The sequence below is a fragment of the Neolamprologus multifasciatus genome, chromosome 7 (genome assembly GCF_963576455.1).
Source record: "Neolamprologus multifasciatus chromosome 7, fNeoMul1.2, whole genome shotgun sequence".
NCBI classification, from domain to species: domain Eukaryota; kingdom Metazoa; phylum Chordata; class Actinopteri; order Cichliformes; family Cichlidae; genus Neolamprologus; species Neolamprologus multifasciatus.
Genome location: NC_140445.1, coordinates 43,246,706 through 43,266,979, shown reverse-complemented (window position 1 = coordinate 43,266,979; position 20,274 = coordinate 43,246,706). Strand labels below are relative to the sequence as shown.

General features: G+C 40.0%; 2 protein-coding genes across 2 annotated transcripts in view; one reads left to right on the top strand and one right to left on the bottom strand.

Annotated features, from left to right (window-relative positions):
• Positions 1 to 4,265, top strand: part of cftr (CF transmembrane conductance regulator) — a 46,531-nt gene extending 42,266 nt beyond the window's left edge. The window contains exon 27 of the mRNA XM_085167362.1: positions 355 to 4,265. Coding sequence (XP_085023488.1) covers positions 355 to 570 — 216 coding nt within the window. The 3' untranslated portion in view covers positions 571 to 4,265. The remainder of the gene's footprint in view (positions 1 to 354) is intronic.
• A 1,049-nt stretch (positions 4,266 to 5,314) lies between these two features.
• The window catches only part of cttnbp2 (cortactin binding protein 2), a 97,076-nt gene continuing 82,116 nt past the window's right edge, over positions 5,315 to 20,274 (bottom strand). Inside the window, exons 14-23 of the mRNA XM_085165775.1 lie at positions 19,359 to 19,458; positions 18,878 to 19,054; positions 17,706 to 17,878; positions 17,211 to 17,389; positions 16,471 to 16,706; positions 16,152 to 16,343; positions 15,142 to 15,193; positions 14,826 to 14,925; positions 8,846 to 8,959; positions 5,315 to 8,220 (exon numbers count right to left, since the gene is read on the bottom strand). Of these exons, the coding sequence (XP_085021901.1) occupies positions 7,867 to 8,220; positions 8,846 to 8,959; positions 14,826 to 14,925; positions 15,142 to 15,193; positions 16,152 to 16,343; positions 16,471 to 16,706; positions 17,211 to 17,389; positions 17,706 to 17,878; positions 18,878 to 19,054; positions 19,359 to 19,458 (1,677 nt within the window). The 3' untranslated portion in view covers positions 5,315 to 7,866. The remainder of the gene's footprint in view (positions 8,221 to 8,845; positions 8,960 to 14,825; positions 14,926 to 15,141; positions 15,194 to 16,151; positions 16,344 to 16,470; positions 16,707 to 17,210; positions 17,390 to 17,705; positions 17,879 to 18,877; positions 19,055 to 19,358; positions 19,459 to 20,274) is intronic.

Sequence of the window (20,274 nt, the reverse complement as noted above, 5' to 3'; positions counted from 1 at the left end):
TGGTCTAAGTTTATTTCTGAGTTGCTCTGCACTGTAAGATGGTCATCTATCAACACTCCCTCATGCTGTGGGTCTTGAAAGTGCTGGGTTGTTTGCAATGCTAACAAATAGTGTTGCCTTAATGGGAAGGTCAAAACTTCCTTACAGGGGACAAGAATTATTATCTGCAGAATAATAACCCTGCACATAAACTACTTTTTCCATACCTGAGTTTTCAAAATAAACAAATATATATATAAATGCGGCAATTTCTTTTTACATTTCTGGTGAGTTGGCATATTTTACAGAAAAAAAGAACATTTTGATGAACAACAAAATGAAGCTGCCTCTCCTTCCTCTCTCCCTCCTGTTCAGATGATTGAAGGCAGCTCCATGAAAACATACGACTCCATTCAGAAGCTCATGAATGAGAAGAGTCACCTCAAACAGGCCATGAGCACAGCCGATCGGCTCCGCCTCTTCCCATCGCTTCACCGCCTTAACTCCAACAAGAGGCCGACGCCACAGACTGCCAAGATCTCCTCACTGCCAGAGGAAGCAGAAGATGAAGTTCATGACACGAGACTCTAACTGGCCAGCTGCAAACACACATGCGCATACACACCTGCAGGGACAAACAAACAGCTGTTTGAAGACCAATGATTTGGGGTTAATTTCTGAAGCAAGATTGACGAGGCCATAATGACAGAATCTGAATCCGTTTGGATAACTCAGGCATATTATTTTACTCACTAGTAGGAGAATTCAATTTACACTGAATCAAAAATTATTGAAATAGTGAAATGTGTCTTACAGAAATTGAAGCCACATTTTTCATAGCCAAACATAGCTGCTGAGATTCACTTCACTGTCACAAAGTAAAACCAGGATTATGAAGGTTTGCACACATTAAAAAAAAAAGCTATGTCCTAAATTACTTAAACAGTCCAGCTACCTACTATTTTATTAACCTTTTACCAAAGGTGTGACTGGAGCCGATCCCAACATAGGGCAAAAGGCAGGATAAGCAATAATAAGTAAGTAAAGTTTATTACAGAGAGCTTTTCACAAAGAAGCAGTCACAGTGCTGTATCACAAAACAGAGTAAAACCTGCCACTCTGGACAAGTTATTACTCCATCACAAGGCTAACACAGAGACAGTGAACCACACACTCACATCTAAAACCAGTATAGTCATGAGCTAACCTAACAAGAATGTCTTTGGACTGTGGGAAAGAACTGGAAGATGCTGAGGAACCCAAAGAACATGCAAACTCAACACAAAAAGAGAAGCAAGGAGGTGAGGTGATGTGTTAACCACTGAACCACTGTGTCGCTCCCATCTCAGAATAGGCATGTTTAAAAGTTGCCTGAACATGACTGAGTGTGCACAGTACAAAATATGAAGGATGAGAGTACAGATGCAAAACTTCTAATTGCAGGTGTCTGAAACATTAGAATAACACAAATGCAAGTTTAGGAGTATTATTTTTTTGTTTGTTTTTTTAAAGAAAATGTGTGCAATGGTGAATTCTGCCACTAAATTAAAGGAAAAAGTGTGTGTGTGTGTGTGTGTGTGAATGGCTTCACAAGCACACTGCATGGAAGATAAAGAAGAGTATGGAAAGGGACCAGCTAAATAGAGGAAGAATCGTATGACTTACAAAGAGCTGACATGTAAACAAAGCACATCATAGCATGCACCAGAGTCCGGGTTCAGTCTGACTAAGTGGACGCTGTTATTTAGCTCATTAAAGAGCTCCGGCAGGTTTCAGTGATGAACAAACAGTACATGAGCTCATTGAGTTCAGACGGTTCTCACAGATGTTCTCTTCTTCACTTGCTTTGAAAAAAGGGAAAGAAATCCATACTTGTCTTTTTGCATGATTTGTTGTTTAAACAGCATTTTTATTGGTTTCAGTTGCGTTTTTTGTTTGGTTTTTTTGAAAAGCATTTTGGCTAACAGCCAGCTCATTTTCACTGGAGCACCTCAGACTGAACGTCTAATAACAGCCACTGTAGAAGTCTGACTTTTTAGATGCATTTTGAATGAGTGTGGAGCATGTAACTGAGCATTGTGAGCAAACAGGAAAACAATAAGGCCACATACTTTGTTCTCTATTCTTGGCATATGGAACCGTTAAAAAAATAAGAACAATCACAAGAACAGATGTTCTTCTGTTTTACCAAAATGTATCAGTATCAAGCAGGAGTCTTCATGCACACCCTACACAGTCCCCAAAGGCAGCCATTCAAATCCCACTATTTATATTTTTACTTGTATAGCAGGCATCCCGATAGCCAAGCAGTTAGCAAGAGTGAGACAATACACTCCACTCCAGACTGGAATAATTTGAACAAGCCAAATTCAACGTAACTGTTGATATTAGCAAATGTTATTCAATAGTTTTGAAGAATCAAATTATAACCATACTATAATTCATTATAAGTTCCTCATTTATGTGGTGAAGCTGCTGTTAGAACTGCTCTGAGCTTTTACAGCACTCACACAGGCACTCCAAAGGCATATTGATGTATCCTCGACCAGAATGTTGGTGCTGGGGTGAAGCCTCCAGGCCACCGCATAGCCTCCCTAAGAAAGACAAAGCATCCTATCACACTGTAAAACCTGCCTAGGAATGGCTCAAGACGCACAAGTCTGGAAAAATGTCAAGGTGTCTGGTGCAAAGGATTGATTTTAATGACATGCTCGTTGGCTTTTACTTTTTATTTATTGTGGCTGTATGTGCCAAACTAGGAGATCAAGAGCAATAACAGCAGCTCATTAAATGAGACTTCTGCAGTGGCTCCGTGTGTCTTTTTGGATTTTTCTTTTAAATAAAGCAAATAGTCCCAAATTCCTTCTGTCTATAGTTAGTCAGTCTGACCCTTAAGTAACTTAACTGATGTCCACAAAACAGTGACGCTGTTGGCTGACGCTAATAGTTTGTGATGACTCTGACACCCTTATTTTTCTATGCGTATGCACTTTAGAGACACCCTGAGGTACTCACCAGCTTTCACAGCAAGGAAACAGTCACACAATTAAAAAATCTGCACTTTCATGTCAAATCCTCAATGAAAAGTAGAATAATGACATTTGAAAACAATTATCTTTAATTTCTCAGCCGCTATTGTTTTATGATTTATGGAAAGAAGCTGGTAATTTGTCCAAAGTAAAAAATAAAAAATAAAATAAAAACAAAATGTGAGAGAAACTTTTTAAGAGCTACTGCTGTACAATTGCAAAGCATTTTGGTTTTCTTTGTTTATCAATTCTCACGGTTTCTCAGTTCTTCGCTCTAGACTTTTCTAACATTCATTCTATTTTGAATTATAATTTTGTAAAGCACCACTGCAGTAAATGAAGGTACCTTGAAGAAATGCCTCAATATGTTAACTGACATTTTTTTAACATTGTAAATTAAGAACAAAACTGTTTCTTACTCATAGGAAATGGGCAGAGATGTCCAGAAATGTATAAATGTATTTGTCAATCAACTATATTTCCAGTAAAACTAAAGATTTTGAGATTTTAAGAATTCAGATGTGGTCGTGTTCTTTTTCTCAGACGTTTGCATGGAAATCATTTTCATTTTTGGAATTTTTATTCATTACATCCTTTAAAAAAAACACCAAATGTAAAGCTGTATATATATATCCAATCATTACACCCATATAATTTAAAGGAAACAAGCTATGGGTCATTTTCAATGCTTAGACCTTACTATGGTGGCTCTGTGTAATTCACAGTTCAGTTGACCTTGCCTCCTTCTCCCTTTCACATTCTTTTAATTGGTGCAGATCCTTAACTCATTATTTTAATTGTATTATTTGACATGTAGCTATGTTTAATATGAACATAGCCCTTCTTCTAACCCAATTCTTAGTTAATGTTATATCCCTGACATTTTAATGTGATTAGTCAAATATTCCATACAAACCCTTTGTGTCACAACGCTGTCTAAAGAGAGTTTTGTATCTTACAGAATTCTTATCATCAGGCATTAAAGGTAAAATTCTTGTGTTGAAGAAGTTTTAAAAATTCCAGAATGACCTGAAGTGTACAGTGGTAGTGAAGGTATGGTGGAAATACTGGGAGACTGGTGTACGGTTATGTACAGTTGTTTGTGTGTGTGAGTCAAACAAATAGTTTTTTTTTTAAATTTCTGTTTATAGTATAACTGATTTCATTTACAGTGGCTTGCAAAAGTATTCGGCCCCCTTGAACTTTCCCACATTTTGTCACATTACAGCCACAATACAAAGTGGTGTACACGTGAGAAGTGGAACAAAAAATCATACATGATTTTTTCTACCAGCTTTGCACATCTAGAGACTGAAATCCTTGCCCATTCTTCTTTGGAAAACAGCTCCAGCTCAGTCAGATTAGATCAGGGGTGTCAAACTCAAATACACAGTGGGCCAAAATTCAAAACTGGAACAAAGTCGCGGGCTAACGTTAATATTTATTGAAATATGCACGTTAGAGAGGCCCCTTCACTGTCCACTTTTAAATCATGTCTTCAAACCCACTTTTATTCCTTGGCTTTTAACCTCAGTGAGACTTAGTTTCTCTTTTAATTGAAGTAGTTATTTAATTAATGATTTCACTCTTCTTTTATTTGGGGTGACTGTAGCTCAGGTGGTAGAGCAGGTCATCTACTGATCGGAAGGTTGGTGGTTCGATTCCTGGCTTCGCCTAGTCTGCATACCAAATATCCTTGGGCAAGATACTAACCCCAAATTGCTCTCCGATGCATCCATCGGAGTATGAATGTGTGTGAATGTTAGCTATAAAGCACTTAGAGAGATGTGCTTGTGTGAATGGGTGAATGCACAAGTTGTGTAAAGCGCTTTGAGTGCTCAGATGAGTAGAAAAGCGCTATATAAGAACCAGTCCATTTACCATTTGGTTTTTATTTATATCTCATGTAATTTTATTTTACAGTTCCAATGTACAGCACTTTGCGTCAGCTGTGGTTGTTTTTTAAGTGCTTTATAAATAAAGTTGATGATGATGATGATGAAATATATTTATTCCTACAGATATAAGAATTAATCTTTTCTTATGGACTCAAACACGTTTTGCTGAAAAACTGAATATGGAACAAGCAAAGCTTAATACTAAACAATATATATATTAGCTGTATAATACCAGTAGGCCAGCTCTAATAGTAATTTGGTATGGCTTCGCGGGCCAAATGTAATTAGTCTGCGGGCCAAATTTGGCCCACGGGCCAGAGTTTGACACCTATGGATTAGATGAACAGTGTTTGTGAACAGCAGTTTTCAGATCTTGCCACACATTTTCAATTGGATTTAGATCTGGCCTTGTCTTGGTAGGTTTACAGTTGTGCCATACTCCTTCCATTTCTGAATGATCGCTTGAACAGTTCTCCGTGGGATGTTTAAGGCTTGGGAAATCTTTTTGTAGCCTAAGCCTGCTTTAAATTTCTCAATAACTTTATCCCTGACCTGTCTGGTGTGCTCTTTGGACTTCATGGTGTTGTTGCTCCCAATATTCTCTTAGACAACCTCTGAGGCCGTCACAGAGCAGCAGTATTTGTACTGACATTAGATTACACACAGGTGCACTCTATTTAGTCATTAGCACTCATCAGGCAATGTCTATGGGCAACTGACTGCACTCAGACCAAAGGGGGCTGAATAATTACTCACACCCCACTTTTCAGTTATTTATATGTGAAAAATGTTTGGAATCATGTATGATTTTTGTTCCACTTCTCACGTGTACACCACTTTGTATTGGTCTTTCACATATAATTCCAATAAAATTGATTCATGTTTGTGGCTGTAATGTGACAAAATGTGGAAAAGTTCAAGGGGCCCGAATACTTTTGCAAGCCACTGTATATTATTATTATTATTGTTGCCCCTTGGCTGGGCGGCCTTGGCTACCCACTGCCTCTGGTCCTCTAGTGCTCCTGCCCCTTCGGTTGTGGAAGCTCCGTCCGAGGCCTCTCTCTTCCCTCTGCTCGTGTGGACACAAGGTTGTCATAGAGATTACTGAGTTTACAGTGCTCCTCATGGCACAACAAAGCCTTCAGACCATGATTCTGATAAACTGTATACTTTTTTCTTTTTACAACGGCAATAAAGAACTTTCAGTCTTGAGACATGTCTGAAAATTTCGCATTATATTGCTGATTTATTGACTAAAGCTGAACTGTCCTGGTATTAACAATGGACCATATAAAAGATGGATACAGCTCCTGTTTTCCAACTTCTGAATGAGTCATCTTTGTTTTGAAACTATGTGATTAGAAAGAAAAACCACAAACTCAATGGTTAAAAACTTGTCAATTACATGTGGTTAGCTAATGTTTTCTGGATAACCCAGATTTACAAACATACACAGAAGATTTAAAAACTATAAACCACACAGAAATCTCACTAAATGTGACTTTGTGAATACATATATATAGTAGTAGTAGTTTTCAAACATCTACTAGTACTCATCATCTTGTAAATAGCCCAACAACTATAAGGACAGTGTAATAAATAAACATAAATAAGTAAATAATTAATAGCCAGGAGAGGTGTTAAAATATTAAATATTCAGAATAATATAAATTTTTTTAAAAACACTTGATACTTGAGACAATTCACCATATTTTATGACATGGTTGGTGAACTCTTAAGTCTTTTGACTCAGGAGAGTGCCAGTTTTAAAAAATGCAGATTAAAAAACAAACAAACCAACAATAACAAGAAAAAGCAAAAACAAATAAAAAACGAGAAAGGCTGACGGGGGTTTTGACAGTGCTGTGTTTAATTTTTGTGCTTGACAAAAAAGACAATTCTTTAAACTTCAAACAGCTATCGTACAGATCAAAATCATATGTTGCCTAAAATCTCTCCTGTACATATGTATAGATATATTTATATATATGTACATAAACGCTTCCGATAAAACATGTCCTTAAAAATAAAAGCACACACAGTAATAATGGGAAGCGTGAATAAAAAGTGAATTACAGAGTTGGGGATCAGCTGAACACGAGTCGGGGTAACTGATGAGCTTTGAAAATATTTATTATGGCTTACAATTGACAGAGGACATCCTGTATTTATACAGTTCTATTACTTATTGCCACAAACACCTTCACTATGAAACAAGTGAAGGGCTCAGAACCAAAACTCAATTTACAAACACTATATACAAGTAGCCTGTTTTTCTCAGCTGTTTTGCTTTAAGATTTATATCACTGTACAAGCATCCACATACCACATACACCGATCTATAGAGCATTTAGACTTACTAATTCTTATGTACAAATATTTGGTAAAACCCTGATTAATTTCAACAGTATTTTAACCAACCTTGCAACTATTTAAAGATAAAACACGTGAATATTTCAAAATACTTAATACCAAAAAGAAAGCAAAAAAAAAAATCAAAAACAAAAGAAAGAGAAAAAACCTGCTTTTTCCTTCTTTGATCCAAAAACACTCAGTGGCTTCAGAAGTACAGCATTTCACTTTAAGTACACAAGAATACTGTGCCAGGGCTGTTTTGAGGCAGGTTAAATACTATAAGTGAGTCAGTTCTTAACCCGTCTCTGAATACTGTCACGTACTTGCTGCAGGTTGATGCACTGGAATTAAGGCAACAGTAAAACAACCTGCTGCATTACCTTGTGTTGTTTCCCACACATGAGAAGCCACTTTTCTTTAACCCCAAGCAATCACATAATTCAAATACTGTAATAGAATGAAACTATGGTCCCCAAGTACACAACTGTATTACAGTGTAACAAGTACTAGTAACAAGTACAAATACTAAGAGTCAAAGGTTGTCAGGTACTTAGTCTTTACATCATGACAGGAGGAATCGTGGGGAGGAGGAGGGAGGAAAATGTCTATTTGTTTTCATGCAGGTCTCTGTGGAGAATCCAGATCTCCTCATGTGATTGGTTGTTGTTGTCAATGTTGCTGTAGTAGTTGTTGTTGCTGCTGCTGCTGGATGGAGCCTGCTTTGTTCTGCTGTTGGTGCTGCTGTTTGTAGTTCTGCTGCGGCTGTGGGGCGTCTGGATTCGGCTGGGGCTGTCGCTGCCATTATTGTTATTGCTACTGCTTGGGGTGGCCACAGAGACGCGGGTGTGCTGCCCTCGGCTGCTGGCGATGGGGAGCTGTGATTTGACACGTGGGCCCGATCGTCGATCGCTGCTCTGGACAGACGCCTGGTTGGAGCTGCGGCTGGACTGACTGACGGTCTGCGGGATCAAAGATTGAGCCCACTTTAACGTTTTCATGTCAGTGGACAAAACTGGTGGGGGCAATAATGCATGAAATTACAGAGGAGATCTGAAACGTAATCAAATTACTGCTTCTTACTACTTCTAGTTATAAGTAACCTGTTTGTGGTGTAGTAGATGCAAAAGGATTAGCAGCAAGAGTAAACCAAAAGCTCAGGATTCAGACTGCTCTGCACAGCTACATTCAGACATTGTTTTCTACTCTTCCTCTGTTTTCCATCAAAAAGAGTGGTTTGCACCTGCTGCAACACCGTTTAGAGTCAGTGGAGGGCCAAAGGTTATAGTGATGGTTTAAAAGGAGAGGAGCTAAATGTTTCAGTGAGCGGATCAACTCAAGGGCTCCACCAAGGCCCACTATAAGATAAATAAAGGATTAATTACAACTGTTAATTGTGCAAGGCTGCTTTAGTTGAGTGAAAGAACAAAACTAGAGAGTTGGAAATTAGCTGGAACAGGTCTCGTTAAATATCAAACCATCACTAGAGTTTGACTTACAGGCTAATGTATTCATTGCTTTCTGATGCTATTTACAACAACTATTATTTATGTCAGTGTTAAGCTGCTAATCGCCTTTGCCTCTTACTCTTTCCATCTGTGGTCGTTGCTGGACTGCGGTTTCTTGCTCAGCCTTTCGTGGGAGCACTGTTTCTCTGGGCAAGCTGGAGAACAGGATCATGTCATCTTTGGTGTGAGAGATCTGTGAGAGATAGAGGAGAGTATTTCAAGCAGCAGCTCATAGCTGGAGGAGTGTAACAAAAGTTTTGACTTGTCCCCCCTACTTTTCTACACAGCCACTTTCATAGGCTCAAAAGTCGCTGGACACCTGCTGACCAGCAGTTTTATGGTCAGGTGAGGCCAAATTACATATGACGCAGATAAATATCTTGAGTTTCAAGAGTGATTCCAAGTGTTGAGCTTGCATTTGGTGTGGTTTCATGAGAATTCTAAATATGATGTCCAGAAAGATGGAGGTTATCATTATGCTGCAAAACCACAATAAACTTATCAGAAAGCTAGCAAAAGAAATGATGGGAAGAAGAGAAAGGTATGGAGAAGAAAAAAAAACAACAGCTCATAATCCAAAGAATACCACAGTATCTGTCCAGCATGGGGGGGGGGGGGGGGGGGGGGGGGGGGGGGGGGGGGGGGGGGGGGGGGGGGGGGGGATTTGTATGCTTGCCAGTGGCATTGGACCACTAATGTGTAATGATGTGAGTGCTTACAGAAGTAGCAACAGGATTTCTTTAGTGTTCAGGGCAATTACTCTCTGCTAACATTCAGCCAAATGCTGCAATACTGATCAGAGAGTGCTTCACTGTGGAAATGGATAATGACCCAAATCATACAGCAGTAGCAACCCAACAGTTTTATAAGCTGCAAAAATATGATCTTCTTCAATGGCTGATCTCAAACCAACAGAACATGCTTTGCATTGTTACTGCAGACACAAGTGAAAGCACAGAGATCAGAAACAAGCAACAACTGAAGGCAGCGACAGGAAAGGCCTGGCAGAGTGTTTCTAGGCAGGAAACACAATATCTGATGTCCATGAGTTCCACACTTCAAGCAGTAACTCATTGAAACATTACACGCCTCTCTGCAGCTTCTCTCTTCTCTCCTCCTACTACCCCCCCAAAAACCCATCTCCATAGAGACTGTGTCTGCTTCCAAAAAGACAAAAAACAAACTAAAAACCAGCAACAAACAACTTAAACAATCACAAAGAAAGAACAATACAGTATCCACATCTGAACCAAAGAGTAAAACAGTGAAATGTGGATTATTAAATATTAGGTCTCTCTCCTCCAAGTCTCTGTTAGTACATGACTTAATAATTGATCAACAAATTGATTTACTCTGCCTTACAGAAACCTGGTTGCAGCAGGATGATTATGTTAGTTTAAATGAATCAACACCCCCGAGTCATTCTAACTACCAGAAATCTCGAAGCACAGGTCGAGGGGGCGGTGTGGCAGCAATTTTTCACACCAGTCTATTAATTAATGAAAGACCAAGACAGACTTTTAATTCATTTGAAAGCCTGATGCTTAGCATTGTCCACCCCAGCTGTGAAACTCAGAAACCAGTCTTACTTGTTATCATCTATCGTCCACCTGGGCCTTACACAGAGTTTCTGTCTGATTTCTCAGACTTTATATCTAATTTAGTTCTGAGCTCAGATAAAATAATTATTGTGGGTGATTTTAACATCCATGTAGATGCTAAAAATGACAGCCTCAACATGGCATTTAATCTGTTATTAGACTCAATTGGTTTCTCTCAAAATGTAAAAGAACCCACCCACCACTTTAATCACACTCTAGATCTTGTTTTAACATATGGCATAGAAACTGAACATTTAACAGTGTTTCCTGAAAACCCTCTCCTGTCTGATCATTTCTTGATAACATTTGCATTTACAATAATTGATTACGCAGCAGTGGAGAGTGGACTTTATCAAAGTAGATGTCTTTCTGAAAGCGCTGTAACTAAGTTTAAGAATATAATCCAGCCACTGTTATCATCGTCAATGCCCTGTACCAACACAGAGCAGAGCAGCTATCTGAACGCTACCCCAACAGAGGTCGATTATCTTGTTAATAATTTCACCTCCTCACTACGTACGACTCTGGATACTGTAGCTCCAGTGAAAACTAAGGTCTCTAATCAGAAGTACCTGACCCCGTGGTATAATTCTCAAACACGTACCCTAAAGCAGATGACTCGTAATCTGGAGAGGAAATGGCGTGTCACAAATTTAGAGGATCATCATTTAGCCTGGAGAAATAGTTTGTTGCTTTATAAGAAAGCCCTCCGCAAAGCCAGAACAGCTTACTACTCATCACTGATTGAAGAAAATAAGAACAACCCCAGGTTTCTCTTCAGCACTGTAGCCAGGCTGACAAAAAGTCAGAGCTCTGTTGAGCCAACCATCCCTTTAACGTTAACTAGTGATGACTTCATGAACTTCTTCACAAATAAAATTTTTATCATTAGAGAAAAAATTACCAATAATCATCCCACAGATGTAATATTATCTACAGCTACTCTTAGTTCCATTGATGTTAAGTTAGACTCTTTTTTTCCAATCGATCTTTCTGAGTTAACTTCAATAATTACTTCCTCCAAACCATCAACGTGTCTTTTAGACCCCATTCCTACAAAACTGCTCAAAGAAGTCCTGCCATTGATTAATTCTTCGATCTTATATATGATCAACCTATCTCTAATAATCGGCTATGTACCACAGGCCTTCAAGGTGGCTGCAGTTAAACCTTTACTCAAAAAGCCATCTCTAGACCCAGCAGTCTTAGCTAATTATAGGCCAATCTCCAACCTTCCTTTCATATCAAAAATCCTTGAAAGAGTAGTTGTCAAACAGCTAACAGATCATCTGCAGAGGAATGGTTTATTTGAAGAGTTTCAGTCAGGTTTCAGAGTTCATCACAGCACAGAAACAGCTTTATTGAAGGTTACAAATGATCTTCTTATGGCCTCTGACAGTGGACTCATCTCTGTGCTTGTCCTTCTTGACCTTAGTGCAGCATTCGATACTGTTGACCATAATATTCTATTAGAGCGATTAGAACATGCTGTAGGTATTACAGGTATTGCACTGCAGTGGTTTGTATCATATCTATCTAATAGACTCCAATTTGTGCATGTAAATGGAGAGTCCTCTTCACACACTGAGGTTAATTATGGAGTTCCACAGGGTTCGGTGCTAGGACCAATTCTGTTTACATTATACATGCTTCCCCTAGGCAGCATCATTAGAAGACATAGCGTACATTTTCACTGCTATGCAGATGACACCCAGCTCTATCTGTCCATGAAGCCAGATAACACACACCAATTAGTTAAACTGCAGGAATGTCTTAAAGACATAAAGACTTGGATGGCCACTAACTTTCTGCTTCTTAACTCAGATAAAACTGAGGTCATTGTACTCGGCACTGAAAAGCTTAGAAATATGGTATCTAACCAGATTCTTACTCTGGATGGCATTACCTTGGCCTCCAGTAACACTGTGAGGAACCTTGGAGTCATTTTTGACCAGGATATGTCCTTCAACGCACATATTAAACAAATATGTAAGACTGCGTTCTTCCATTTGCGCAACATCTCTAAAATTAGAAATATCCTGTCTCAGAGTGACGCTGAAAAACTAGTTCATGCATTTATTACTTCCAGGCTAGACTACTGCAATTCATTATTATCAGGATGTCCAAAAAACTCACTGAAAAGCCTTCAGTTAATCCAAAATGCTGCCGCAAGAGTACTGACAGGGACTAGAAAGAGAGAGCATATTTCTCCTGTTTTGGCTTCCCTTCATTGGCTTCCTGTTAAATCCAGAATTGAATTCAAAATCCTGCTCCTCACATACAAGGTCTTAAATAATCAGGCCCCATCTTATCTTAATGACCTTGTAGTACCATATCACCCTATTAGAGCACTTCGCTCCCGCTCTGCAGGCCTACTTGTTGTTCCTAGAGTATTTAAAAGTAGAATGGGAGGGAGAGCCTTCAGTTTTCAGGCCCCTCTTCTGTGGAACCAGCTTCCAGTTTGGATTCAGGAGACAGACACTATCTCTACTTTTAAGATTAGGCTTAAAACCTTCCTTTTTGCTAAAGCATATAGTTAGGGCTGGACCAGGTGACCCTGAATCCTCCCTTAGTTATGCTGCAATAGATGTAGGCTGCCGGGGGATTCCCATGATGCATTGAGTTTTTCCTTTCCAGTCACCTTTCTCACTCACTATGTATTAACAGACCTCTCTGTATTGAATCGTATCTGTTATTAATCTCTGTCTCTCTTCCACAGCATGTCTTTATCCTGTCTTCCTTCTCTCACTCCAACCGGTCGCAGCAGATGGCCGCCCCTCCCTGAGCCTGGTTCTGCCGGAGGTTTCTTCCTGTTAAAAGGGAGTTTTTCCTTCCCACTGTCGCCAAAGTGCTTGCTCATAGGGGGTCATATGATTGTTGGGCTTTTCTCTGTATCTATGAAGCGCCTTGAGGCGACATTTGTTGTGATTTGGCGCTATATAAATAAAATTGAATTGAATTGAAAAAACATGTTCACCTCAAAATTCAAAACAATCCTTATATTTAAAATGATTTTAGTTAATCCAGATCATTTTTAGCATTAAATACCAGTCTGGTCACTCAGCAGCAATCTATATGTCAGTGCAGTGAACTTTAGGTTCTTACTGAAATGGTGGGACAACATTTCACATGCAGTATTTATATAAAATTATTAGTGCTGTCAAAATTTACGTGTTAACGCACATTAATCCGCCATCACGGTCAACGCAATCAAAATTTTTAACGCAATTAATGTTAAAAATTGCAGAATGACTCAAAATCCCTGAAATGTTTCTGTCAACGCATTTCAGGCAGTTTGTCCAAGTAGAGTTACCTTCGCACATGCGCAGCTGATCTGGTAGCGACGGGCAGCTGAACCAATCAACTCAATATGGAAGATGATAAACGCACATTGGCCGTCTCGATGGGAAATTTGAGTATTAAAAAAATAACAAGATGGAACAGTCGACCGACATAAAGTATTATGCAAATTGTTCAAGAAGGAATTTTATTTTCACCGAAGCACCTCCAGCTTAACATATCACACTGACGCGAAGCATACGTTAGTCGGGGATGCTGCTAGGACTTTGGCTAACAGGTCACCCAGCTTGCGACAAACCACTCACGGAGCATCAGGGACTCAGTAAGTCTACCTCGGAAATATTGACCGACACAACTGCCAAGTGCTTTACATAGCTTTGGTTCCACGTTTCAAGGACTTGAAGTGCCTCACGAAGAGTGAGAGTGGATAAATACTTACACAATTTTTTTTGTTAACACGAATGTTCAAGATGTTCAATAAACATGTTAAGTCCGTATATTTTCCCTTTTTTCTCGAGTCTGTTTGCTCATGCAAAATGAAATGTGATTAATATAGAATAAAAATGAATGATATTTAATCGTGACTAATCAAAATTAATCCACAGTAAACCTGTGATGAATCTGATTTAAAATTGTAATTGTTTGAGAGCACTAGTACATATATTATACATTAGTGCATACTTACCTATTAGTATGTAGGGTTTTTAAAAAGTTGTATTTCACAGAAGAGAATCTGTGATAAAAGATTGAAGAAAACTATTCAAATTCTCTTTGAATTTAAGCATCCAATCGTTGTTTATTCTGTATTTACTTCATTATATTGCATAAATGTCAGCTACAAGCTTAAATATAAAGTTGAAAAAAATGTAATTGCAACCAGGCTATTAATCAAGAAATTGCGATTAATTACAGAAAATTGTGCGATTAATTTGTTATATTTTTTTTCATCTATTGACAGCACTAAATTATATGTCAACGGTCTCCCCGCTATTTCAGTTTGTCCTGGTCATAAATTACTGTTAACGGCACATTTCCACTGGATTGATAATATAACTGACTTCCCAGCATTGAAACGTCTCTTTTAAGTTAGAGTCAGAGTAAATCCATCGTGTCAGTGAGTGAGTGGAGAAATGTGGAAAGGCTTGTGAGTGTGAGTACCTTAGTGATGTCTGGCTCAGATTTGCTGGAGCACATCGTCTGCAGTTCTCTGATCAAATCGGTCTCATCATCAGAGAAAACAGACAGACCTTCGGGCTGTCTAAAAAAGTATAAAAATTTAAAAAATTAATAATAGTAACAATAATTTTTACAAAATATATATGCAAAGGCACCTAATGTACTCTAACAACTACTTAATTAAGCTATTTAATAAAATATGTTTGCAGGTTTTGTCTGTCCACATATTAATATAAGGTACTGATGCTAATGCTATTACCACTGCTGCACATTTATATTAATCAGACACAGAACCAACCTCTGGACTTTGCCATTGGAGATCAAGCTGACATCAGAGCTCGAGAGAGAACCTGAAATCATAGGTTAATGTACAGCTTTATTCATACGACATGAAAAACGGCAGTTCACTTAAATGGCAACAGGAACAGAGCAAAAAGCCTGGGTTTTAGGCTTATCTATAGAAACACAGAAAGTGAGCTGATGAGTACACAATCTGTGCACGTGGACACAAACACACCTTCTACCAATAGTTTTAATTAGAAACAACTTGCTTTCAAATATAAAAGATGGGGATTTGTGGTTTCTTCTGAGTAAAAAGGAGAAAAGAAAGAGGCAGGCAGCAAATGTTAGGGCTGGTAAACAGTGCCACCTTGTGGAGATTGAAGACACGTGTCCTTCATCGGGGCTTTCAAATGTCTAAATCTAACGCTTTACGCATCGTATTTTAACAAGCTCTTCATATGTGACTGAAAAAATGCTTTATCTGAAGTATCTGAGGACTTGCTCTGTTACATCCAGAACGTCACAGTGCAATGGTTTTACATTTAAAACACAAAATAATTAAAGCTGTCTGAATGTGAAGAAATAACCACTATGACACAATGTCGAAAACATCTATGTGTTGTGGTGAAGAGATATCATCTGCACTTGGGTTGGGCCGCACGTTCGTGTAATACCAGTTTGTACCATAAGATGGTACCAGCGAACCAATGTAACTTTTATTTAATCAGGAAAATCATCGAAAAAAGCATTTACAGCTGCAACCTGGACAAAAGCAAAGGTGAACGATGGGAGTAGATAAAGTTAAAAACAACAGCATGCATCCAAAATCAGGTGCCAGGTGGTGCCACCAGTTACCTTACTGTTATGGACCAGTTTTAGTTAACACTTACAGAATACAATCACGCCTTGATACCTTTAAATTATTCAAGTAAACCTGCCCCTCCAAAATGACAGATTTTTATAAGAATATTCCCACAAGTACAAATACTTTGTTCATTGTGATTCAATGCAGAGCAGCATTCTTACCCTCTCTGAAGGAACTGCTGCTCCAATTCAAGGCGGGGCTTCCCTTCTTCCGAGGGCTGGTGTTGGATCGTCTCAACTTGCCACTGTCCCGTCCCCTTCTACCTCCTCCGCCGCACATGCTTCCTTTATAGGGGCCAACAGCTGACAGAGGGAACGTGCCACCCTGAAACTCTAGCAGGTATCTGTTGATTTCTGAGGAATAATAACACTGTCGATCAGTACATTTTTAATCTCATGTTGTGTTTTTTCCTTGCTCACTTATTTCCTTTGGGAACTTGAGTGAATCAACAGCTAAACATCACATGTGATGCACACGCACCGTGTCGAGGCAGGGGGCATCCCAGGAGTACAGCCTTGTTGACCAGGATGCTGAGAGCGGCTTTCACCACAGCCTGTTGTCCAGCACTCAGCCCACAGTTGCTAAGACACGGTCGTTGTGATGAGGGGGCTGGAGACTGAGAGGTGGAAGAGGAGGAGCGCTTGGCTGTTACCCGGGAGATGATGGCTTCTTCTACACGGGGGACGACCACAGCATTCCAGAGACGTGCCAGCCACCTGCACGTATGTGCACACACACAAACATGTAAGCTTCCAAGCACGCACACACTTCATAGTTCTTCCCTTAAGTCGTTTCCTGATCTTTTTCCTCTGGCCGCAGATTATCTGGTCAACACTGAGGTCGTATCAGTTCAGTTCAGAATGTTCATTTATCATAAATGAAGGTAGAAAGCTAAACACTTTATATGGAAACAATCATAAATCATTAATGTGTAGAGCAAGCAGCACTTTTTAAAATGTAACCAAATCAACTAAAAGCTCATTTACAACAGATCTACTAAGTAATTCCATCACTTATGTACAAATATTCACTGATTTTGTGTTTTTCATCACAGCAAATTAAACTACTCTCACCAAGAGGGGGACTGTGCCTCTGTACAGGTCAAACAATCAACAGTGCAGGGTTTCAGCTTTAATTCAAATCGCATAACTCCTTCACTTCACAAATGAGCACTGGAAACAAACTATAATTTTTTTCTAGATAGAGACATGTTCACACACCTTACAATGGCCTGCGCGTTGTTTGGGACCACAGGGCAGGACAGGAAGTGCTGCGGGCCCAGCAAAGCCTCATGGGTCCCCAGACGGGACAGGCAGGCATTGAGCTGCTGCCAAACCTGGCTCACCCACAACACCAACCGCTCCATGACGCCATCAGGAGACCAAAGTCCAGTCCCCATCTGGGGGAAAGAAGCAGGGCAACAGAACTGAATATGTTCTGCTCTTATGATAAAACACCATGTGGCTAAAGTGAAATATCAAAAGGACATATGGGAAGGAATATCACAGACTGGCTTTCCTGTGAACAGTTCTACTATGTTTTTGATCACGTCTCCCTGTGCTACTCTTAATGATCCATTTCCTAACATTTGAGCTTGTTTGGGATTACAGGTGGAAAAAAAATATGATTTTGGTTGTGATTAAAACAAAGCTGATCTGGCCGTCCACCAAAATGATGCAGTCTCTCTGGCAGCTGCAGCTAAACCTCTGTCTGACCTTGTGAAGCAACTTTTTGCGGAGATGCCTTCCCAGCAGGCTGTGCAGTGGCTCCTGATCCCAACGAAAAGTGACCCAGCGGAAATGCTGCTGGAGACGAAGCTCTGCTCCCTGCAGGCGGGGCTTCGATAATGTTGCAATCAGAAAGTTCCCCTCTCGGAAGTGGTGGGGACCTGAGGGAAGGAAGGAGAAGACAAAAAAGCCGATTTATTTGGCATCATCTTCCTAGTCAGTCTCTTAATTGTTGTTATTATCTGACTGTTGGTTTTGTGGTCGAGGACAGGGAGCGTGTTCGCTGTCCACTCCACTCTAGGGCCTGACTGTCTGCCTGCAGTGAGCTATGTTGTCAGATGGAGGCGGTGCACAAAGTATGTCCTACAACCAGTCTGTGGTCCGTGAGTCAGCCACAGAGTGAAGTTCGAACATACAAATGAAAAGTGTCCACTGCAGTCACTGTCTGTGCTTTTCATGCTTTATTTTATGATTTTTTTACCCTTTTTTGCCGTTCTCAGTGGACTCCACTATCACTACCTGGTCAATTCTGGCCCACATACCTACCAATCAAAGTTAGGCAGTTGCATATGTCATCCACTTCCAGTGGCATGCTGTCAGGATCTTGAAAGAGTGCATGGCTGCGTGTCTCGCGTGGGTGAAAACCCCTCGTCCCCCTCTGTCTGACCAAAAGCTGTGTACAGACGGACACACTTGCAGGACTATAAACCCCACTTAAGACTTCCTGTTTACCGAAGAGCACAGACTCTTGTACAAAACAAATTAAAATTCAAGCTGCAAGCTGCAATGACAGGGCTCTGATCGAAACTTTCCACGGCGCCTTGGACATGCCCTTCAACAAGAACTCATAAGCTTTGTAATTTAGCTTGGCCAATGTCAGCAGTTGAGACTGACCAAATGTGAAGGTGATCCCATATAAACTCATACATTCCCCCCCCCCCAAAAAAAAATAAATAAATAAATCAGTCGACTTACTGCTGGGCTTAGCGCAGGGATTCAAGAGGATTTTTGTGCCTCTTGGTACCAAATTTCAAACAGCAGTGAGACTAGACGTTAGACATAAAAGTTTCCTCCGCCTATGTGTGAGACACCAGACCTTACGTGTGTGTGCTTTACTACACTGTCTGTATCTGTGCTACAGACTCTGTCTGCAGCCATACCAGTGTTCAGGACCAGTGATGAAGCAGCGCTCCTGCTGTCCAGACTGTGGCAGAGGTCTCCAAGCAGGCCTGTAAGGGATGCAGCTTTCTCCAGTCCCTCCAGCAGGACTATCACACAGTGATCAGTATGTTGAGCTGGTAGGCTGACCCCTGACCCCACAGCTGGCACCAGGAAACCTGGAAGAAGAGGAGGAAGGAAAATAAACAGCAATACAACATAAAGCACCATCAATACAAAGACAGGGGAAACTGCACGATCCTAAATGTTGTCACTGGTTTAAATCGCTGCATTTCTGTGAGTTGATCTGAGGCACTTTGTGAGTGGAAGAATGAGTGATTTCCTCCCACCCGACCCTTCCAGAATCAATCATAAAGAGACAGAAAAAATTTCTTTTGTGCAATAAATGTAGCTGATTAAATTAAACCATGACTTTTAAATATGAAGCTTTCCATCGGTGTGTCTGCTCGTGTGTTTTCCTACCACAGCTGATGAAAGTCTCAAGCAGATGCTCTTTGGTCAGGCTCTCTTCCACCTCCACCCTCACCACGTCACAGCTGAGCCCCCCTGCCTTCTGCTTCGACTGATAGAGATACAAAGAAGAGGTGGGGTGGGGGGAGATGAGTGAAGAAGCACAAAGAGGTAAGAAGGGAGCCCGTTGTCATGGAAACAAAGGAAATGTACGGTTACTATGTGCCGAGTGAAACGGAGCAGGAAGAAATTCTGAATGAGAAAAAAGGGCTTTTCCACATCAGAGCTATCAAAGATATTCCTCTGTCCTTCATTTGCTTTTTAAATATCGTGGCATTTCATTGTGATACACAGCTTTATTAAAAAAAAGAAATCAATAAGTAAATGAATAAAAAGGAATAATTATTACTAAAGCAAGGAAATCATCAAAACAGGCACCACAAATACAGAAGAATGACCATTGCCACATCACTGATTAGACACAAGACACTGTACTTTCATATACACAATTCCCTGTGTTTATGTAGGTAATGGTTAATACCGCTCTTATGAGTGAGAATTTCACTTTCTAGTTTAACAGTCGGACAGTTTGGCTTCTGTTCCTAATTCACAATTCTTCAACCCAACCTTATTTTTTCATGTAGCCACATCTTCTTTTGTGCGTACGTGGAAAAATACAGTTTCTGATGCCATTACCAGACTAATGTGTCAATGTGAAAGCAGCAGTGATTCAAACAATTTTTGCCCATGTGCTGGCCAAATATTTAAGAATTTTTAAAAAAGCATCTCTGATGATGAATTTGAGTTCCACTGTGTGAGTTCCCCCTATTCTTATTAAATCTGTGGCCTGTGGGAAGGACCAGCGGCTAGCCTTTGGTGTGTTTCATCATGTTGTAATGAGACATTGCATTACTGTTTGCCAGCAATT